At 38.9% G+C, this 17,612-nt stretch overlaps 2 protein-coding genes across 4 annotated transcripts in view; one reads left to right on the top strand and one right to left on the bottom strand.

Annotated features, from left to right (window-relative positions):
• Window positions 1-1,276: 1,276 nt before the first annotated feature.
• nmur3 (neuromedin U receptor 3) lies at window positions 1,277-7,255 on the top strand. The gene is made up of 3 exons (XM_063909996.1): window positions 1,277-1,401; window positions 3,700-4,627; window positions 6,004-7,255. Exons 2-3 carry the CDS (start codon window positions 3,784-3,786, stop codon window positions 6,432-6,434), a joined length of 1,275 nt encoding a protein of 424 aa, XP_063766066.1. The 5' UTR covers window positions 1,277-1,401; window positions 3,700-3,783; the 3' UTR covers window positions 6,435-7,255.
• The window catches only part of lactbl1b (lactamase, beta-like 1b), a 45,054-nt gene continuing 32,381 nt past the window's right edge, over window positions 4,940-17,612 (bottom strand). For all 3 annotated transcript variants that reach the window (XM_063909994.1, XM_063909993.1, XM_063909995.1), the window contains 3 exons: window positions 14,450-14,697; window positions 13,292-13,397; window positions 4,940-9,653 (listed from right to left, as the gene is read on the bottom strand). In XM_063909994.1, the coding sequence (XP_063766064.1) occupies window positions 8,675-9,653; window positions 13,292-13,397; window positions 14,450-14,697 (1,333 nt within the window). In that variant the 3' untranslated portion in view covers window positions 4,940-8,674. The remainder of the gene's footprint in view (window positions 9,654-13,291; window positions 13,398-14,449; window positions 14,698-17,612) is intronic.

Genomic DNA, 17,612 nt, shown 5'->3' with positions numbered 1-17,612 from the left:
TCTGAAGACTCTTCCATTGTCGGCCTCATCTCCAACGAGGAGGACAGGGGGTACAGGGAACCGACGCAGGACTTCATCATCTGGTGCCAGAGGAATGAACTCCAGTTCAATTCAGGGAAGAGCAAAGAGCGGTGCGGGGACTTCAGACGGTGCCAACACTCTCCCCCCACACCAGTGAACATCCGGGTAACGGACATCGAGATATTGGAATCTTACAAATACCTGGGTGTTCACCTGAGCAATAAACTGGACTGGTCTGCTCACTCTGCTCATTTTTTTTTTTTACATGAAGGGACAGATCAGCCTTGCCCTGCTGAGGAGAATGAGGTATTTTGGGGTGCAGGGGGTACTCCTTCAGACCTTATGTGACTCTTTGGTGGAATCAGTAATTTTCTATGGTTTGGCCTGCTGGGGCTGCAGCATGGCTGCTGACAGGAAGAGACTGAACAGACTGATAAAGAAGGTCAGCTCTGTCCTGGGGATTCCTCTGGACACCGTGGAGGTGGTGGGAGACAGGAGAATGATAGCCAAGCTGTCCTCCCTGCTGTACAATGTGTCACACCCCCTGTCTGCACTCTGCAGAGCCTTCAGTGAGAAGCTGCTACACCCCTGGTGTCTCACGAAGAGATACAGCTGGTTCTTCCTTCTTCCTGCAGCGGTCAGGTCACAACCACCACGGCCAATGGTAGACCCTTCACAATACAGACTGTTGAAATCTTGTGCAATAAAACTATTCTTAAATACTGTGCAACAATCCCCTAACATTACATATGTCTGAAGTTGCTAATGTGTGCTTTTCTACTATATATCAATATGTGTAAATGTCTTATTCTCTGTCATTGAGTGCCTTTTTTTTTTTACCTGCCATGCCACTTTGACTGTAACAATGTAAATGTCCCTGCGGTGGGACTAATAAAGGATTTCTGTTTCTGGTTTTTGCAAAGTCCCTTGTGTTTCCTTGGTACATAACATAATGATGACGTCTCAAAATCATGACTTTTTTATTTTAAAAGAATCCCGAAATATCGCTTGGGTAACAATATGTGTGTAGAGTTTATTGGCTGCAGCCTTTTGGATAATGTGTTTTATTTGTTGTTATGTTTTAAGTCTTCTGATTTCATTGAACGACAAAGCCTCTGCGTAACGTCCCTGTCTCAAACCTTTCAGAGCGCAGATGAACCCCCCCCGATTTCTGCGTCGCTCTCTCGCTTTCTCTCCCCCAGCAGTCTGTCTGAAGGCGGACGCGGCTGCAGCGCAGTTTGCATCCTCCGTCTGTCTCCTCTGCAGGAAACAGAAGCGCCTCCAACAACTTTTCAATTCGCGATTTTGTTTGAAATTTCTATTTTTTAATCATGATCAGAGCACCGTATAAGAAGCCTGGTGCAGACCAGCAGCGTCAAGGTGAGCTATATTGTTTTATTGTAAATCTTTATTTTAAGTTACAGGCTCCCAGAATGCGAAGTGAATATGTTTCATTTGTAGCCTATGTGTTTTATTTGTATTTATCATCATTATTATTATTATTATTATTATTATTATTATTATTATTATTATTATTATTATTATTATTATTATTATTAATAATTTGCTATTTGACGAATGCCTCTAAGTATTTGACAACTGACATAAAAAAAAACTTAATTATTCGCAAAATAAATATATCAATAAATATCAAACTAATGGAGCTACATAAATGTCATTAAATGCCATATAGATCAGAGACTGGTTAACATAACCTTTAGACATCTAAGAGGAATATAATTACCTTAAAGGTTGAGTCCAACAATGCAGCTCATACTGAGCCACATAATCTTGGATTTGCAAGATGAGGCATCCCATGTGCATAATTAACCTTGCAGAAGAAGTCATAGCATCCATCAATGCAGTGGGTGATGCCAATCATCTTCAATTGATCTGAATGATTTCAACCATATTAGGGTCACAGTTTACACACAGGGGGTTCATCCAAATAAAACACCTTTATTTTCTTCACTTTACTGATTCTTCTTCATCCCACATTCAACAGAAAATGTATTTTGTCTCAAAGGGTCTTTAAAAGAATGATGTTACTTACACAAAATTAAGTCTTATACTCAATTTGTGCAGTTTGTTTGGAGTGGCTTTATGTGCTGATCATACTGTAGTAATGAAAGTATAAATAAATCGTTCTGTGTACAGCATTCAATAACCCCTCCTGCTATATAAGAACATTCAAAGTGTGTTTTATTTAGTGAATAAAGCATTCTCTGCACCATCAGTTATCAATAATAACTTTAAAGATGTTTGGCTCCTATCCCTGCTGACGCTGATCCCAATCCAAGATAAAACATTCAGACCATTAATCTTTTAGTAAATGGGCAAAAAATGAATAATCACCAAGTGTTTTATAGACATAACAATTCATCAGGAACATAATGGGCTTATTCATTGATTATCAAAAGGATTGTAAGTTGCTGTGCTTGTGAAATGTATTTAAATATTTAAAACACATCTTCCATTTTAAGCGTAAAAGGGTTAAAGATTCAAATCTTTGAACCCTTAAAGCCTTATAATTAGGTCTCGAATTCTAGATAGATTAATGAAACAAGTAGAAGAGCTGTAAAACAGAAGTTTGACTCCAATAAGAATCATCAAAGAGTTATACATCATCTGAAAGAATTGTAAGTTGTACGCCTTGTGATAGATACATAAAAAACTCACTAATTTTATATAAACAAATATAAATTTCATTTTCAACCCATTTGTTACAGTAAACATTCTACATACCTCACTGTAAGACTCTAGATGTATATATATATATATATATATATATATATATATAAAAGGAGTTTCATTCTAGATTGATATATTCATCATATATATATATATATATATATATATATATATATATATATAAAAGGAGTTTCATTCTAGATTGATATATTCATCATACAACCACAAGTCACAAAATATAATACCACTGAGAGTCATGACAATAAGGAATGACCTATGTTAACTGCCAAGGTCAGAGCAATAATGGTATTACCAGATGGGATTTGTCAGAAAGCCCATTTTCCCAGCCATAGTAGCATCATAAAAATCTAAATCTGACACCATCTTGTACTGTGATTAAGTCGCCAGAGTGACACAACTGTCAGTCAAGAGCGAGCGTCAACCTCAGGGTTAGAAGCAAATGCTTAAAAGCGTTGAAACCTTCAACATTTAGAATGGCTGACTTATTTCCACTATTTGCAAAAAATAAGTCAAATGTATAGAAGTTAATAAGACAATAAACCTACTTCTCTCTTGTTTTGGTTTCATTATGTAGTTCAGTTTCTTCCACAATTCTGCCTGATGTTCATTTCAGTTTTTAAAAAAGATGTTTGACTCCAATAAGAATCATCAAAAAGCTATACATCGAGTTAAAGAATTGAAAGTTGCACGCCTTGTGATAGATATGTAAAAATCTCACAAGTTATAAAGGAAATATTTTATTTTGAGCGTAATAGGGTTAAAGATTCAAATCTTTTGAAGTCTTTCGTTATAATTAGGTCTCAAGTTCTGGGAATATGTGAATGATTGGGTGATTTAGGAAACAAGCAGAGAAAGAAATGTTAAACTGAAGTTTGACCCCAATAAGAATCCTTACAGAGCTGCACTTCAAATGAAATCATATTTTCTGTTGACAATTTTTGTGTTTTCCCATTTTTCTTTTTATAGCGGGCCCCCAGTGTTGAACCAACCCAGACATCGGTGCAGGATGTGTTGACATCTCCTTGTTGTTCCTTTTTCCCCCCCTCCAAAATGGAGCAATCTTTGCAAGGCTGCTCTTTAAATATATCAAAACTGCTCCACAACAACAGCATGCCAGTAAATGCCACTGGAAATTACACCTGCGACCAAGTCACTGAAGTCAACCTCATTGATATCCTGGGTCCAAAACGATCTCCCTTTTTCCTCCCTGTCAGCAGTGTTTACCTTCTCATCTTCCTCGTTGGCTTGTCTGGGAATCTTCTCACCTGTGTAGTGATAGCAAAACACAAGAAGATGCGAAACCCCACCAACCTCTACCTGTTGAGCCTAGCTTTGTCGGACCTTCTTGTTCTACTGTTCGGGATGCCTCTGGAGATCTACGACCTGTGGCAGAACTACCCCTTCCCCTTTGGTGAGGGTGGCTGTTACTTCAAAACCTTCCTCTTCGAAACAGTCTGCTTCGCTTCAATCCTCAACGTTACAGCTCTGAGCGTGGAGAGGTATATAGCTGTGGTGCACCCGCTCAAAACACGGTACCTGTCGACTAACAAGCACGCCAAGCGGGTCATCACCATCGTGTGGGTGGTATCCATGATCTGTGCAATCCCCAACACCTCCCTGCACGGCATCTACTACCTGCCAGGGAGGATGGAGGAGACAGCCATTTGCACTGTGCTGAAGCCCCTGTGGATCTATAACATGGTCATGCAGATTACCACTGTGTGCTTCTATTTTGTGCCTATGATGGTGATCAGCGTGCTCTACCTGGTGATGGGCCTTCATTTGTGCAGAGAAAGAAGGCAGCCAAGCGGGAACCTGGGAAGGAACTGTAGCAGCAACATTCGGAAGAAGATGTCAATGAACGGGCGCAGGAGACAAATCAACAAGATGCTCTGTGAGTTATTCTCGCTCTTTAAGAAAACATGTTCATGCATTACTGTCAAATACTGTTACAATTTGACAGCAGATCCCCTCTAATCTGTGGTATCAATGCCAAGACATGTTCCTAAAGAGACATGAGGAAAGCACAGAGCAAATAATGCCAAAGGATTGTCAATTCTTTGTATGGATAATTTGTATTCTAGAGGCAGTCAATAAAGCTTTGGGGCTGATTTATTTAGCTTACAATGTTAGCACAGTTCTTACAGTAAACAGATCATTTACCTCACTATCAGACTCTCAATTGATTGTTTATGTTCTGGATATGTAATTTCATTCTAGAATGATATATTCATCATAAAACAAAATAAAAATGTGGTGTTGAATACCATTGAGAGTCATGACAACATGGAATTACCTTATGTTAACTGCAAAGGTCAGAGTAATAATGATATTTCCACAGGGATATGTCAGGAAGCCCATTTTTGATATTCGCCATATCAGCATCATAAAAATTTAAATCTGACAGCATCTTGTACTTTGATTAAGTTCACACAACTGTCAGTCAAGTACAAGCATAAACCTCATGGTTAGAAGCCATTGATAAAAAGCTTTGAACCCTTCAAGATTAAAAATGGCTGACGGGCTGATTCCACTACTTGCAAAAAAAGTAAAATGTAGAGAAGTTAATAAGAAAATAAACATACTTCTCTCTTGTTTTGGTTTCATTATCTATTTCACTTTGGTTTGATTAATTTATTTGGTATGAACATCATGTAGTTTCAAGGATGAGCTGGAACAAGATGGTATAGAATATCAATGTAAAACTGTGAAGGACAAGAAATCTTTTTTCCGACTTCTCAGATTAATTTAGAGAAAACTATTATATGTTTAGGGTAAAATAGCCAAAACTCACAAACTTTGCTTTTGGAAAAGAGAGTGAAAGGTTTGCCACTCTCACATTTATGAATATCTCTCACTGTGTGGACAGCCACTGAGCTTTCAACAGTCAGTCATTTATCTTGATGCCATATGGCCATAAACAGCCTGCTGCACCTTTTTCAGTGGGAGCACTCTGAGAGGATTAGCGATGGATTATTAAACAGAAATGTAATAAGTGCTTTAACAACAACCTCTGCTGCTCAGAGTGACACATTTAGATCACAATTACCATAAAGTTTGAAGACCTGGGGGACTTTGTATTTAGTTTCATCAGTTCTGGCAATATCAACAGAAAGTTCATGAGATTTCTTTTCTCATTCCACTTCAGCACGTCAAAGTAAATGATAAGACCTTTCTATGTTTTTTAAATCAGTAACAACAAAAAGCGTTAACCTGCAACAACAACAAAATAAGCTTTTTAACCATCCTCTCTCTGGTTTGATCCTGTAGCGATCGTGGTGGCGGTGTTTGGAGTCTGCTGGGCGCCCTTCCACATCGAGAGACTCCTTTGGAGTTCCATCAGCCAGTGGACCGATTTGATGCACAACATTTATCAGTACGTCCACATCCTCTCGGGTGTCTTCTTTTATCTCAGTTCTGCAGTCAACCCCATCATCTACAGTCTGCTGTCCACACGGTTCAGGGAGTGTTTCCGCGAACTCGTTTGCTCCCAGACGGAGGAAAACAGCTCTGTCAGAGATTCGCCACCATTCCCTAAAATCTTACTTGAACCCTCTGTCTCAAGTACCAGAGCACAGGTTGAGGACAAGGACTCCAACACTTTCATTCCTTTGCTGTCTCCTAACATGACACTGAGCATTGACACTACAATCCTCGCAAATGCATGCAGAGAGAAGACCTGTAAGACCTCTGTGTTCTAATTGAGGCTTTATTTAAATAAGCTAAAAAGCAGTAGAGAAGCCATTGTTGGACATTTTGGACAAAAATTGTTAAATTCTCTTCCTGAGAGTTGAATAAAAAGATTGATAACACTGATATCTGTTAAATATGAATCTTGGCTTAGTATAAAAACAGAAAACAAGTATCCTGGCTCTGTCCTAAAATACCAAAGGTCACCTACTTGTTGGTCTTAAACTCAAGGATTAACACCACATAATAATTATGAGTTGAAGGGTGCTGAAAGTTCTTTTTTTTAAATATTTTGGACAGAGCCAGGCTAGCAATTTGTCATCTTTATGCTAAGCTAAATTAAGCTAACTTGAGAAGGTATTGAACGTGGTCTAGCTACTGGCAAGTGAGAGAGCATTTTTCCCAAATGTAACATTATTTAAACTTATTACACCGCTCAAGAGCTTGTAAGTGAACTTCAATTTTGCTGGTTTGTGACAATGGATAATATTGTTGAACAGTGCCTACATATTTCACCTGCTGTCTTATTCTTTAACTGATGTATGCCTTAGAACGGAATTTGAAAGGGGGACAGTCAAATCCTCTCTGAAAGGTACAATGTTGGACTAGTTTTTTTTCGTTATTGTACATTAACGTGTTGCTGGGCTTCAAAAACAGTTCACAGACTTATCTGTGTTCCAGTGAAACTTGTTAACAAAGAATGAAATACGCAAGCTTTTCCTGATCTTGTTTTGTCTTTTATTGGAAGAGCAGCATTGTGTTCATGAATTGATTTGCCAGCTCTAGTTCACTGTGATTGCAAAGTAAAACAACTGATTATGGGTATCGTGCAATGGCTGATTTAGGAAAAATAAATGTTTAAGGTGTGCATTTGAAGCTATTTTTTCAATCTATTTGTTATACATTTATTTTGTTAATTGATTGACAATACTGAAACATGAATGCAACATTTTATTCGTCTTCATGATTGAATTGTGTGATAGTTGCTTTTCTTAAAGCTTAAAAGCCTCATCTTACATCCAAAACAACAAGCATTAACAATAGCAGCAAATCACCTCAAAGTTTTGTTTCAGTATAACTTCAAATACTGCATGACCCATGAATTTTACCCATGAACTCTCACAATGAATCAGAGTTAATCTGTGGCCCGTGACAACATTACATTACATAGTTGAATCGCAAATATGGTAATATTGAATCGCTGTTTCAGTATTTCCACCCAAAGCCGGATGAAATGGAAAAAGTAGGTTAACATCTCAGCATTCCCCTGAATTTGCTCGTTGCACCTGGTGCTTCAAGCCTAAGCAATATTTTCATTACATATTCCATTTCCATCCAACAGACAATCTAATATAAAAGGTTAGAAATCAGCCTTTGCCTTCTGATTGTTATTTTTGCATACTGGGATACACTTTTACCACCAGCTGTCAGAGCAGTGTATTATTCATGCTGGAGTTCGAGGTCTAGGCTCAGGACAAATTAGAGTCCATTTCTACGGATTAAACAGCAAGAAGTCAAAAAGGCAACCAAAACCCTCTCCGTCCCTAGTCACCTCTCATTGGGGAATCAAAAATAATTGTTATCTTCATGAATATATCTAGTCATTTAATCTGCAGTTCTCTACCTGAGGCAACCTTAGCATTTAAATAAACGTGATGCATTTTCATGACTATGAAAGTGTTTTGATTCTAGCTGCCACAAGCAGAGTTCATTGTAACAAAGAAATGAAATATTTGTTCCCCTTACCAACAGAGCCTGAATATGTATGTTCTTGGGGTTAGGGTTTTTAGAAATAGCAATCATAGTTCAAAAATCTAAAATTATATCTAGGTTCATATTCATATAAATGACCACAACAGGATTTTGTTGAGAGCAGGAGTTATGCTTTTTCTCTTTCATTAAAATTCAAGGACAGAGGAGACCAAGACAATGTAACAGTGGTTTGAATGAAGGCAGGAAAAACACATGCATACATCACAATAAAGTGAACCTTCAGTTTGGATCCATAATGAAGGATAGTCATACACATCATTTCTCAGATAAAGCATATTTCCCTTGCAAGACATTATTTATTTTTGCCTTCCCTCTCTGTGTTCTTTGTATATCAAGAGCACAATCCTTTATTTGTCCGCCCAATTGATACCAACTTTTCCATTTAGTCTTTTAGTATTCAAAGCCCTCTTTTTGTTTACAACACCGTACATGTCCCAAGGACACACCAGTTGTCTTTAGGTCGCAGCATCATTGCAATTCAGCTTGAGAAAGTTGGTCTGCGGGCTATTCTTACCACATTGTATGTGTTAAGTCCTGGTGCATCGAAGCCAGGGGACAAACCACGCTTGTCAAACGTGTAGAAGTTAAATAGCTGGCCATCTTGGGCTTCCAGGGACACTGAGGCTGTGCCTACTTGCAAAACACAAGGATACTCTTTTTCGAAAACAACTCTGAACACCCGGTCCACCAGGTAGTTCAGCTTTATTGTCCTGTACTTCTCTGGGATTAGCTCTTCAATTTGAGGGCCAAACTGTTGCATAATCAGAACGCCGTCCGGCCCGACTTTGATCTCATAGAAGGTGATGTTGCTGTAGGTGAAAAAGCCGATGTAAGGTTCTGGTTTTGGCGGAGGATTAAGGACCTTTGTAGCATCCCTAAAGGCTCTTTCTATGGCTGGTATAATGTAGGAGTAGGCCTTAGTGACCAAGTCTTGCTTCTCAGACCGGCTACCAGCCATTAGCACCACCAGACCAAGCTTCAGTTTTGGCACCAGGGAGAAGGTGGCAGAGTACCCGTCCAGATCGCCATCTTTACGAACCATCTCGTAGCCCATGAACTCATTCACCTCCCACGGCGTCCCAGTACGGTTGGCAAAGTAATCCTTTTCGCACCTGAAGAGGGGGGTCAGCATGATCTTCAATGAGTCTGGCTCCAGCATCTTGCGGTGATAAGCGCCCAGCAGCATCATAGCAAGCTTGGCCATGTCTGCAGCAGTGGAAAACATCTGACCTGAGGGCCGGTACCAGCCCAGGTCGTAGAGCGGGGCGGGCTTTCCGTTGGAGTACACTCCCACAGCCACTTGGCCCTGGAGCCCGGGGGTTATGTCAAAGCCTGTGTCCTCCATCCCCAGGCGATCCAGAACATTGTCTGTGATCCAGCGCTGGTAGTCCACGGCAGCCACTCGCTCGGCCATCACATGAGCCAACAGCGAGAAGGCAAGGTTGCTGTAATGACATCTGTAGGGAAGCAAGAGAAAGAAGAAAAAAGCTGGTTATTGATGGAGTAGGTAGGAGTAACGTATCTTGATGAAATAGTTTTTCTAATTCTGCTTACTAGCATTCATGAGATGGTTAATACTGCTCCTTTCTATCTAGGTAAAATATGGAGCTGCATTCAACAGCTTCTTAGCTTATTTTAGCATAAAGCTTTGTCTATGAACAATAAGATGGGCCTTTATTGATCCTCGAGGAGGAAATTCAGTTTTTTCCACATGCATTTTGTACAGATACAATACACATTAATTCACACAGTTATATGCACACATGCACATGCATATGAGAGGATCCAGAGCCGAGAGGCAGCCAGTCTAGCCAGTGCCAGGGAGCAGCTGGGGGTTCGGTGCCTTGCTCAAGTGCACGTCGGCCCAAGTGTTATCTGATGTGTCTAGCATCAACCTTTTATATATTTGAGACACTTGGTGCTTTGTTGACACAAGTTGTTGAAAATGATGTATGAAATGGATCTCAATATGAACAGGATCTCTTTTAACACTATCCCAGTCTGGGTGCTTTGTAATGTAGTGTCGTATCTGTAGATATCTATATAAGTCACTTGAGGGCAAGTCACATTAGTCTTGGAATTGTGAAAAAGATTTTAAAGTATTTCCATCAAATAATTGATTGATTATTTTTAGCCCATTCTCAGCCTATCTTCTGTAGGCCTTATCAACCATGGATGGGAGAAATTCTATGTTTCCTAGTATGGGCATTGCCCTTGACAAGGCAATATTGCCTTTCAGTTGTTTTTGGACATTGTTCCAGACCTTTAGTGTGTGTTTTGACCCATATGGTAATCCATGCTGCTATTGCTCTAAGCTGGGCTGCCCAGTAATACATTTTTAGATTAGGTAAACCCAGTCCTCCCTTCTCTTTGCTCACCAGCAATATTTTCAGACGAATTCTAGGTCTCCTGTTTTGCCATATGAATTTAGATATATGCTTTTCAAGCATCTTAAATGTGGTAGGTGGAACTAGAATAGGTAGAGATTAAAATAAGAAAAGGATTCTTGGTAGGATATTCATTCTCACTGACTCTATTCGACCAAAAAGTGACAGGGGCAACACATCCCATCTGGTAAGATCTTGATTGATCTCTTTAACTAGTCTGTTATGGTTTGCCGAATATAGTTGTGTTGGTTTAGGAGTGAGAGTAACACCCAAATACCTAAATCCCTGCTCAGATCTCTTGAGAGAGACCAAATCATCTAATTGTGAAGGCCATTCACCACTTATCATCATGGCTTCAGATTTGTTTGTATTGATCTTATATCCTGACACCGCACTGTATTCATTTAAGCTATGTAGAAGTGCAGGAATAGAGATACCGGGGCGTTCAAAGAATAACAGTATATCATCTGCAAATAAGGATAGTTTATGTTGAATCATTCCTTCGTCAGATATGCCCTGTATGAGGGGATTGGTTCTTATTAATTCTGCCAATGGCTCAATGCTCAATGCAAATAAAGAAGGCGACAGAGAATCTCCTTGTCGGGTACCACGCCCCAGGGGGAAGAATTCCTTTTTTTTTTGTGGATCACAGTTCAAGCTATGAGAAGATTTGAAATCATGAGAAGCTGGGACGGGCTATAGTCTCTTAAGGGGTTTATTTGCAATTATAGCCAGGTAGGGGAAGGAGAACCTTCTTTTAGGAGTTTCTTCAAGGTGTAGACTACACATTCAGCTCCGCTGTTCTGTAGTAGAATCCTCTGGCAGGTGGTAGCATGTTCAAACTAGATGCAAATAATCCCAAAAACTGTGGCCTGTTATCGAACATCAGGACCTCAGGACCTCAGGAATACAGTGGCTGGCTAATATCAACTTTAAAACAATGGAGCCATTGCTTGAATCATTTGGAAGATAAATAGTTTCTTGCAATCCGAGGCAAGGGCGTGCTCAGGTATCCACACATACCATGATACGAGTGGCTACTTCCCTTAGCTGCATTCTGGTAAAACTTGAAGAGGCATATCAGAACAATATTTTTGCCCTGCGTTTTGGAGAAAAAAGGCTGCTTTGCAACAACCATGACATCTTCTCCTTTTTCATTTTTAAAGTGAACATTTTTTCCATTATGTCTTTATCAGCAGTCCATGTGTCACCACCAGATGCACAGAGCCAATCCTTTTCTTGCTCAATACCAGTCACAGCTTACCAGCAAGGCACACACCCCGGTAGTGACCTGTTTTCCCACATGAAAGGCACTTTGCACTCTTAACAGGGCACTCATGCCTATGGTGAGTCCTGCAATCATGTTTATAACAGTGGGAGCTTTTTGGAGTTTTCCTCTGACCGCGCTCTGGTTGTGCTAATTCTTTTCTTTTCCTTTTTGATGTGAGCCTTCTAACACTGTCCACAGAACTGGCATCCATCTGCTAAGCAGCGCTGGCATCACTCATCAGTATGTTTAGCTGCTTTTTCATCTCATCTAAATTCTGCCCTTTCCATGTCTAGATTTTCTTGCATTTGCATGCATTCCGAGAACCGTATAATAGCCACTCGTATCACAATCCTGTTCCTGATAAGCTTGATATGCAGCATCAGTGCTTAGCTAATGCATACTGGTGACGGATATATCTACAGTCTCAAATGCTTCTTGCTTTCGCATACTAAAACATGCATGTTTTAAACAATGTAAATTTTCATTACAGAAACGCCATGCCTCATTGAAGTGTATTATAACTGGTCTGCATTACTGAGTTTCAAGCGTCACCAAACATCAGCAGCTTTGTTTCCAATACAATAAATCAGAGTTTTCACCTAAATCTCTTTGGAGCTGGCTGTCATGCTGCTTGATAAGTAGAAATGATTGAATCTCTGTATCGATTTAGCCTGTTTATGCGGCACAAAAAAACTAAAGGTCTACTGAGACTAAATGAGTAACATTGCGTTGAATACTATAGCAGTAAACAAAGTGTTCAACTCAATCCAGTCTTCATAAAAAGCCTGAGGTTATCAGTCTTTTCACAGAGCCCAACAAAAAAGAAAGAAAAAAACAGCAAGATTAGGGAGTCACTGTTTTCTGGCTATGAAATGACCAGCATGTAAATCCACAGCATATTTACACCTACACATAGAGTGACACAAAACCAATAAAAATGTGTTAATAAGTTTACTTTGGTGTTGTTGGCGAGTGCATTTTTTGAAATTCTGACACTGCCAGCTCGCTGTTTCCCCCTGATTCCAGTCTTTATGCTAAGCTAATGTTTATGTTTACCATGCGGATTCGGTTGATGCATCAGTCTTGTTATCCAACTCTTGACAAGAAAATGGTTGATCAAATTTCACAAAATGTCAACACACACCATTGCCTCCAAAGTGAACTGCTGGCTGTAGGTTAATGTTTACTCAGCAGACATTGAGATTTGTATTGGTTTTGTCATTTAACTCTTGACAAGAAAGTGGTTAAGCATATTTCACAAAATGTCAAACTTGTATCATAACAAGCAGGGATTATACAATATGTTGTTGTCAACATAATATTTCTCCTTGGTTAAACGCATGCATTTTTCATACAATTCATTAACCCAGTCTGCACAATTAAATATACATATTGATATGATATGATACTGAAATCAACGCAGCATAACAAATCTTACTTAGTGCCGGGGTCTGCGACGAGGACATCATCTTGAAGCAGATTAATTGCAGTTTGTGTTTTTCCTTTCCAAAGCAGGCTTGTGGCCCGGAGTCTCCTGGGTAGGCCTGGATCAGCCCGTGACAGAAAATATGACAAATAAATTATGTTTGTTCTTCTTCTCTATCCTGCTCAAAGAAAAAAAAAGTTCTGATGGTTATGATCAAAATGAATTCACCTTTACGTGACAAATTCAGTTCTCAGAACGTTATTATCTTCAAGCTTGCTACCTCGATGATAAAAAGATACAGGCGGGGATAAATAAATATTATTATTCCTGCCTTAGCCTATATAAAATAGATGGATTGAAAAATTGGGGGGAGGGTGATATGCAGCCATGTTCAAATTCTGTCACAGCCACTAAAGATTGGACTATGCCAGTATTCAAACATTTATAATTTTCTCATATTTTATTCATATTACTTAACAAATTGAAAAGCCTCTTCAGATAAGCACATGCCTGTTTGTGCATGACAACATAAACTCTTTTGCTGGGTCAATTTATGGATGTAACTGTCGAAAGAGTCCAGCATTGAAAGTACAGTACCTCCGCAGTTCAGAAAATGAATGCTTCATTTCACATAGCCATTGCAATATCTTAATACTTACTAGAAGATTGTTTCATGGGTGAGTAGTAACATATGTTAAGGATTATATTAGTTATAGTTAGTTAACCTTTATAAGAAAAATATGTTAAAATCAGGATATTAAAATCAGATCAAATAAATGAAATGTGGCTAAATGTGCTTAAATATTACATACAAAATGATAAGAAAAGTTGCCTAATCATTTTCTGTTGATTGACCAAATTGTAGCAAATATTTGACTGATCGTATTAGCTCTAAAATCAATAAACAAAAGCAACATCTTTATTCCTCTTTAATAAGAAACTGCAACCTGGATGTTTACATTTAACAAACAAAAAAAGAACATATACCACAGCCCTCTTTGTCTTATTCCTCTTATTTAAATGTACATTCTTATACCACCTTTAAGTTTCAGAGGTCAGATCCTGAGGGCTTAGACGTGTCCAAAACTGTGTCCAAACTAACTAAGACCTAAGGGACATACTGTATCTGCATGCATCTCAATGTCTTATGTATGTATCTTGTGTATTTACCTGAGAGCTGGCTGGCCATCCTGCGCAGAGTGACAGAGGACGAGCGGATCTGAACCTCCCCACTGTCAAGAAATATCAGACCGTCTGTCACGTACTTCAGCTCCGAGTCCCGTGACTTCCCCAGGGGGTTTTTGATGGTAAAGTTCTCCACGTATTTCTCCAGAGGATCATCCAGGGAGCCAATCTTCCCGTCCTCCCACAGTTTATACAGCATCAAGGTCGGGAAGATTTTGGATAGGCTTGCAATTCTGAAACAATGATAAAGGATTGATGTGATTGGGTTTTTTTTATCTGACAGAAAAAGTGTCTTCATATTCACACATAGATTTATTTTACTGCAAACTCTGAAAATGCAACACAAATATTGTCTGGCACTTTTGCCATTAGTTCAGCATGGAGCAGACCAGGAATTGGTTACTAAAAAATCAATGATTAATTTGTTTAATACGTTACCTTAGAAAAAAATATCAGGAAATGAATAGGGAAAATAAGCTAAATTATTCTTATTTTGTAAGAATCAAACCACAAAATATAATTCAATCCAACAGTACAATCCTATTTTTCAAAGATTTTGGTTTGAGTAGAGACTACAATAAAACATATTTTCTTTTGTAGTAAAGGTAGATGTTTAAAATGATTACCAGATGTGAGCTATATGGATACAAAGCACATCTCTCTGAGTAAAATCAATCTCTGGCAAAATCGGGTAAAATAATAATCGTAATAAACAGAAAATGCAGCCAACAATTGCTCCCAGGTAATTATTAGACGCACAACTACTCTATTCATTTTGTTAATGAATCATCACAGTGTGCAGTGCCTTCATTTCAAAGATGGGACAACTAATAGACATAACATTGACTGAGTCTGCTGCACTGAACAAAGTTGCTTGCTGCGGCAAAAATGACGTAAACAGAGTTTCAGCACTTTCAGGTGAAGCTGTGAGTGAGTCAGAGCCATTGCAGTACATCTGATAGACCTCAATAACTGTTTATGCAACAACTTTTAAATGTCACGTCTTTTCAAAGTCAAATGTGCTACAGTACACTGATGCAACTAATCACATTTACAGTATTTTCCACTCAAACATGTTGTATCACCAGAGGTGGAAGAAGTGTTCTGATCATATAGTAAGAGTACTAATACCTCAGTTTAGAAATGCTGTCTTACAAGTAAAAGTACATTCCAAAAGTCGATCGATTAAAAGTAAAAAAGTATACAAAAGTACCAAAATGAAAAGTACTCATCATATAGAAATGCCATTTTCAAAACAATCACAATTATGCTGAAATTGATGATCATTCATGTCTAATTTTGTAGCTGTTAAGGTGGCGCTGACTTTAATAACTTTTTATACTGACATTTATTTTCATTTATAACGGTAAATGGACTGTATTTATACAGCGCTTTTAGCCATTCTTTATGGCTGGGATTGAATGCACAAAGCTAGAAACTTTACGTCAGTCTTACACCTTAGTACTATTCAGCAGGAGATCATGGTTTTATGATTCCTGTGGCTCACCAGGAGCTTTTAAAATCTGAGAAAATAACCTTTCATTATGACCTCTTAGGATTCTTGTGAATGAATATTTCAACTGATTGAAATTTCCTTGCAATCTTGATAAGTGGAGTTTAAGATGTGAGTGGGAGTATAGAATGAAAGAAGCAACTATATGTTTCTTCACTGAATTTGCAGGATCTCAGCTTATCAAGTGGCCCTCTTCTGCATCAATTTGAACTAATCTTTCTTTTGCAAAGGCCACAATTTAATCTAAATCTGATATACAATTGTAAATCAAGAGCATAATCCGCTATTATTTGACTGCAATGAGCCGCACCATAAAAAAAAAAACTTGGTACTTCAAAAATACCTTGTTAGGTCACATGGAGAAAATCTTTTTTCAATATATTTCTTGGTTTAAATCATGTACATTGTTAGACTTGGCTCTTAGGAAACTATCACTTTCTCACAGATCTCCTTCCACTGAATATTTTCTACTGGCAGGCAGGTCAAAAACATTATCCCCTAAAGTAATCCATCTTGAAATATTTACAACCAGTGCCTTCAATCTGTGCCTTCCAAGAATCCTCTAATCTGAGAGACAGCCTGGTTCATTCTGACATTAGAAAACCACCAAACACTGTGTCCTGGTTTTCTTATAGACATAATAATTGAACACTGAGTACTTTACATGGGAGAACATACACTTTACAAGTGCAATCACAAAGGGCAGCAGCACACATGTTGTGCTTAAATCTCCCTGTAAAAAGCTGCAAATCATTCAGTGCGCGGCAGTGTCCTTTTTTCCCTTAAGAGAGGGGTTTTTATGTCGCTTTTCTTTTCTAGCACACTCTGAACATTAAACTAAGCCTCTTCCGAGTAATCACCAGACGTCCGGAGGTAACATGATCCCTGTGATGCTCCGACATCAATTTCACATCAGTCAGGTCAGCTACTGTGCAGATATACACTGACTGAAGAATATTTATATCCAGAGCTTATGTGCCCATTACAGTAAATTAATGTGATGTAATAATGCTCATCCTATAACAAACACATCCAGCAGTGGCTCAGTAAGTAGGGGCTTGGACTGGGAATCGTAGGGTCGCCGGTTCAAGTCCCCGAACAGACTTGGAAAAATATGAAAAGTGGACTGCTACTTGGAGAGGCCCTGCTGTGGTGCCCTTGAGCAAGGCACCAGACACCTCCAATCCCCCCTCCCCATTGCTCCCCGGGCGCTGCACAATTGCTGCCCACTGCTCCTAGTACTAGGATGGGTTAAATTCAGAGGACCAATTTCACTGTGTGTGCTACTCATTCTATACACGTCCTCCTCAGGAAGACATGTTTCAGAATCAACTACAGAGTGCATTAAAGGAGGTTTAACGGAGGTTTGAAGATTAAGCATAATTACCCTATTATGATTTTACGACCTTTGCTGTTGTGATATATAAGTGTTTGTGCATGTAATCAGGGGTGTCCAAACTACAGCCCAGGGGCCAACTGCGGCCCGTGGTTTTTAAATTGGCCCGCAGCAAATTCTCAAGTGAAATGGAAAATGACCCACACATTAAACGTAACTTGTCCTATATTGTACTTTATAATTACTGTTGTAAAGTCAGTGTTAATAAGCCGTATTCTCAAATAAATTCAGTCAATGCA

This window comes from Eleginops maclovinus, chromosome 20, assembly GCF_036324505.1.
Source record: "Eleginops maclovinus isolate JMC-PN-2008 ecotype Puerto Natales chromosome 20, JC_Emac_rtc_rv5, whole genome shotgun sequence".
NCBI lineage: Eukaryota > Metazoa > Chordata > Actinopteri > Perciformes > Eleginopidae > Eleginops > Eleginops maclovinus.
This window is presented reverse-complemented; position numbering and strand designations above follow the sequence as displayed.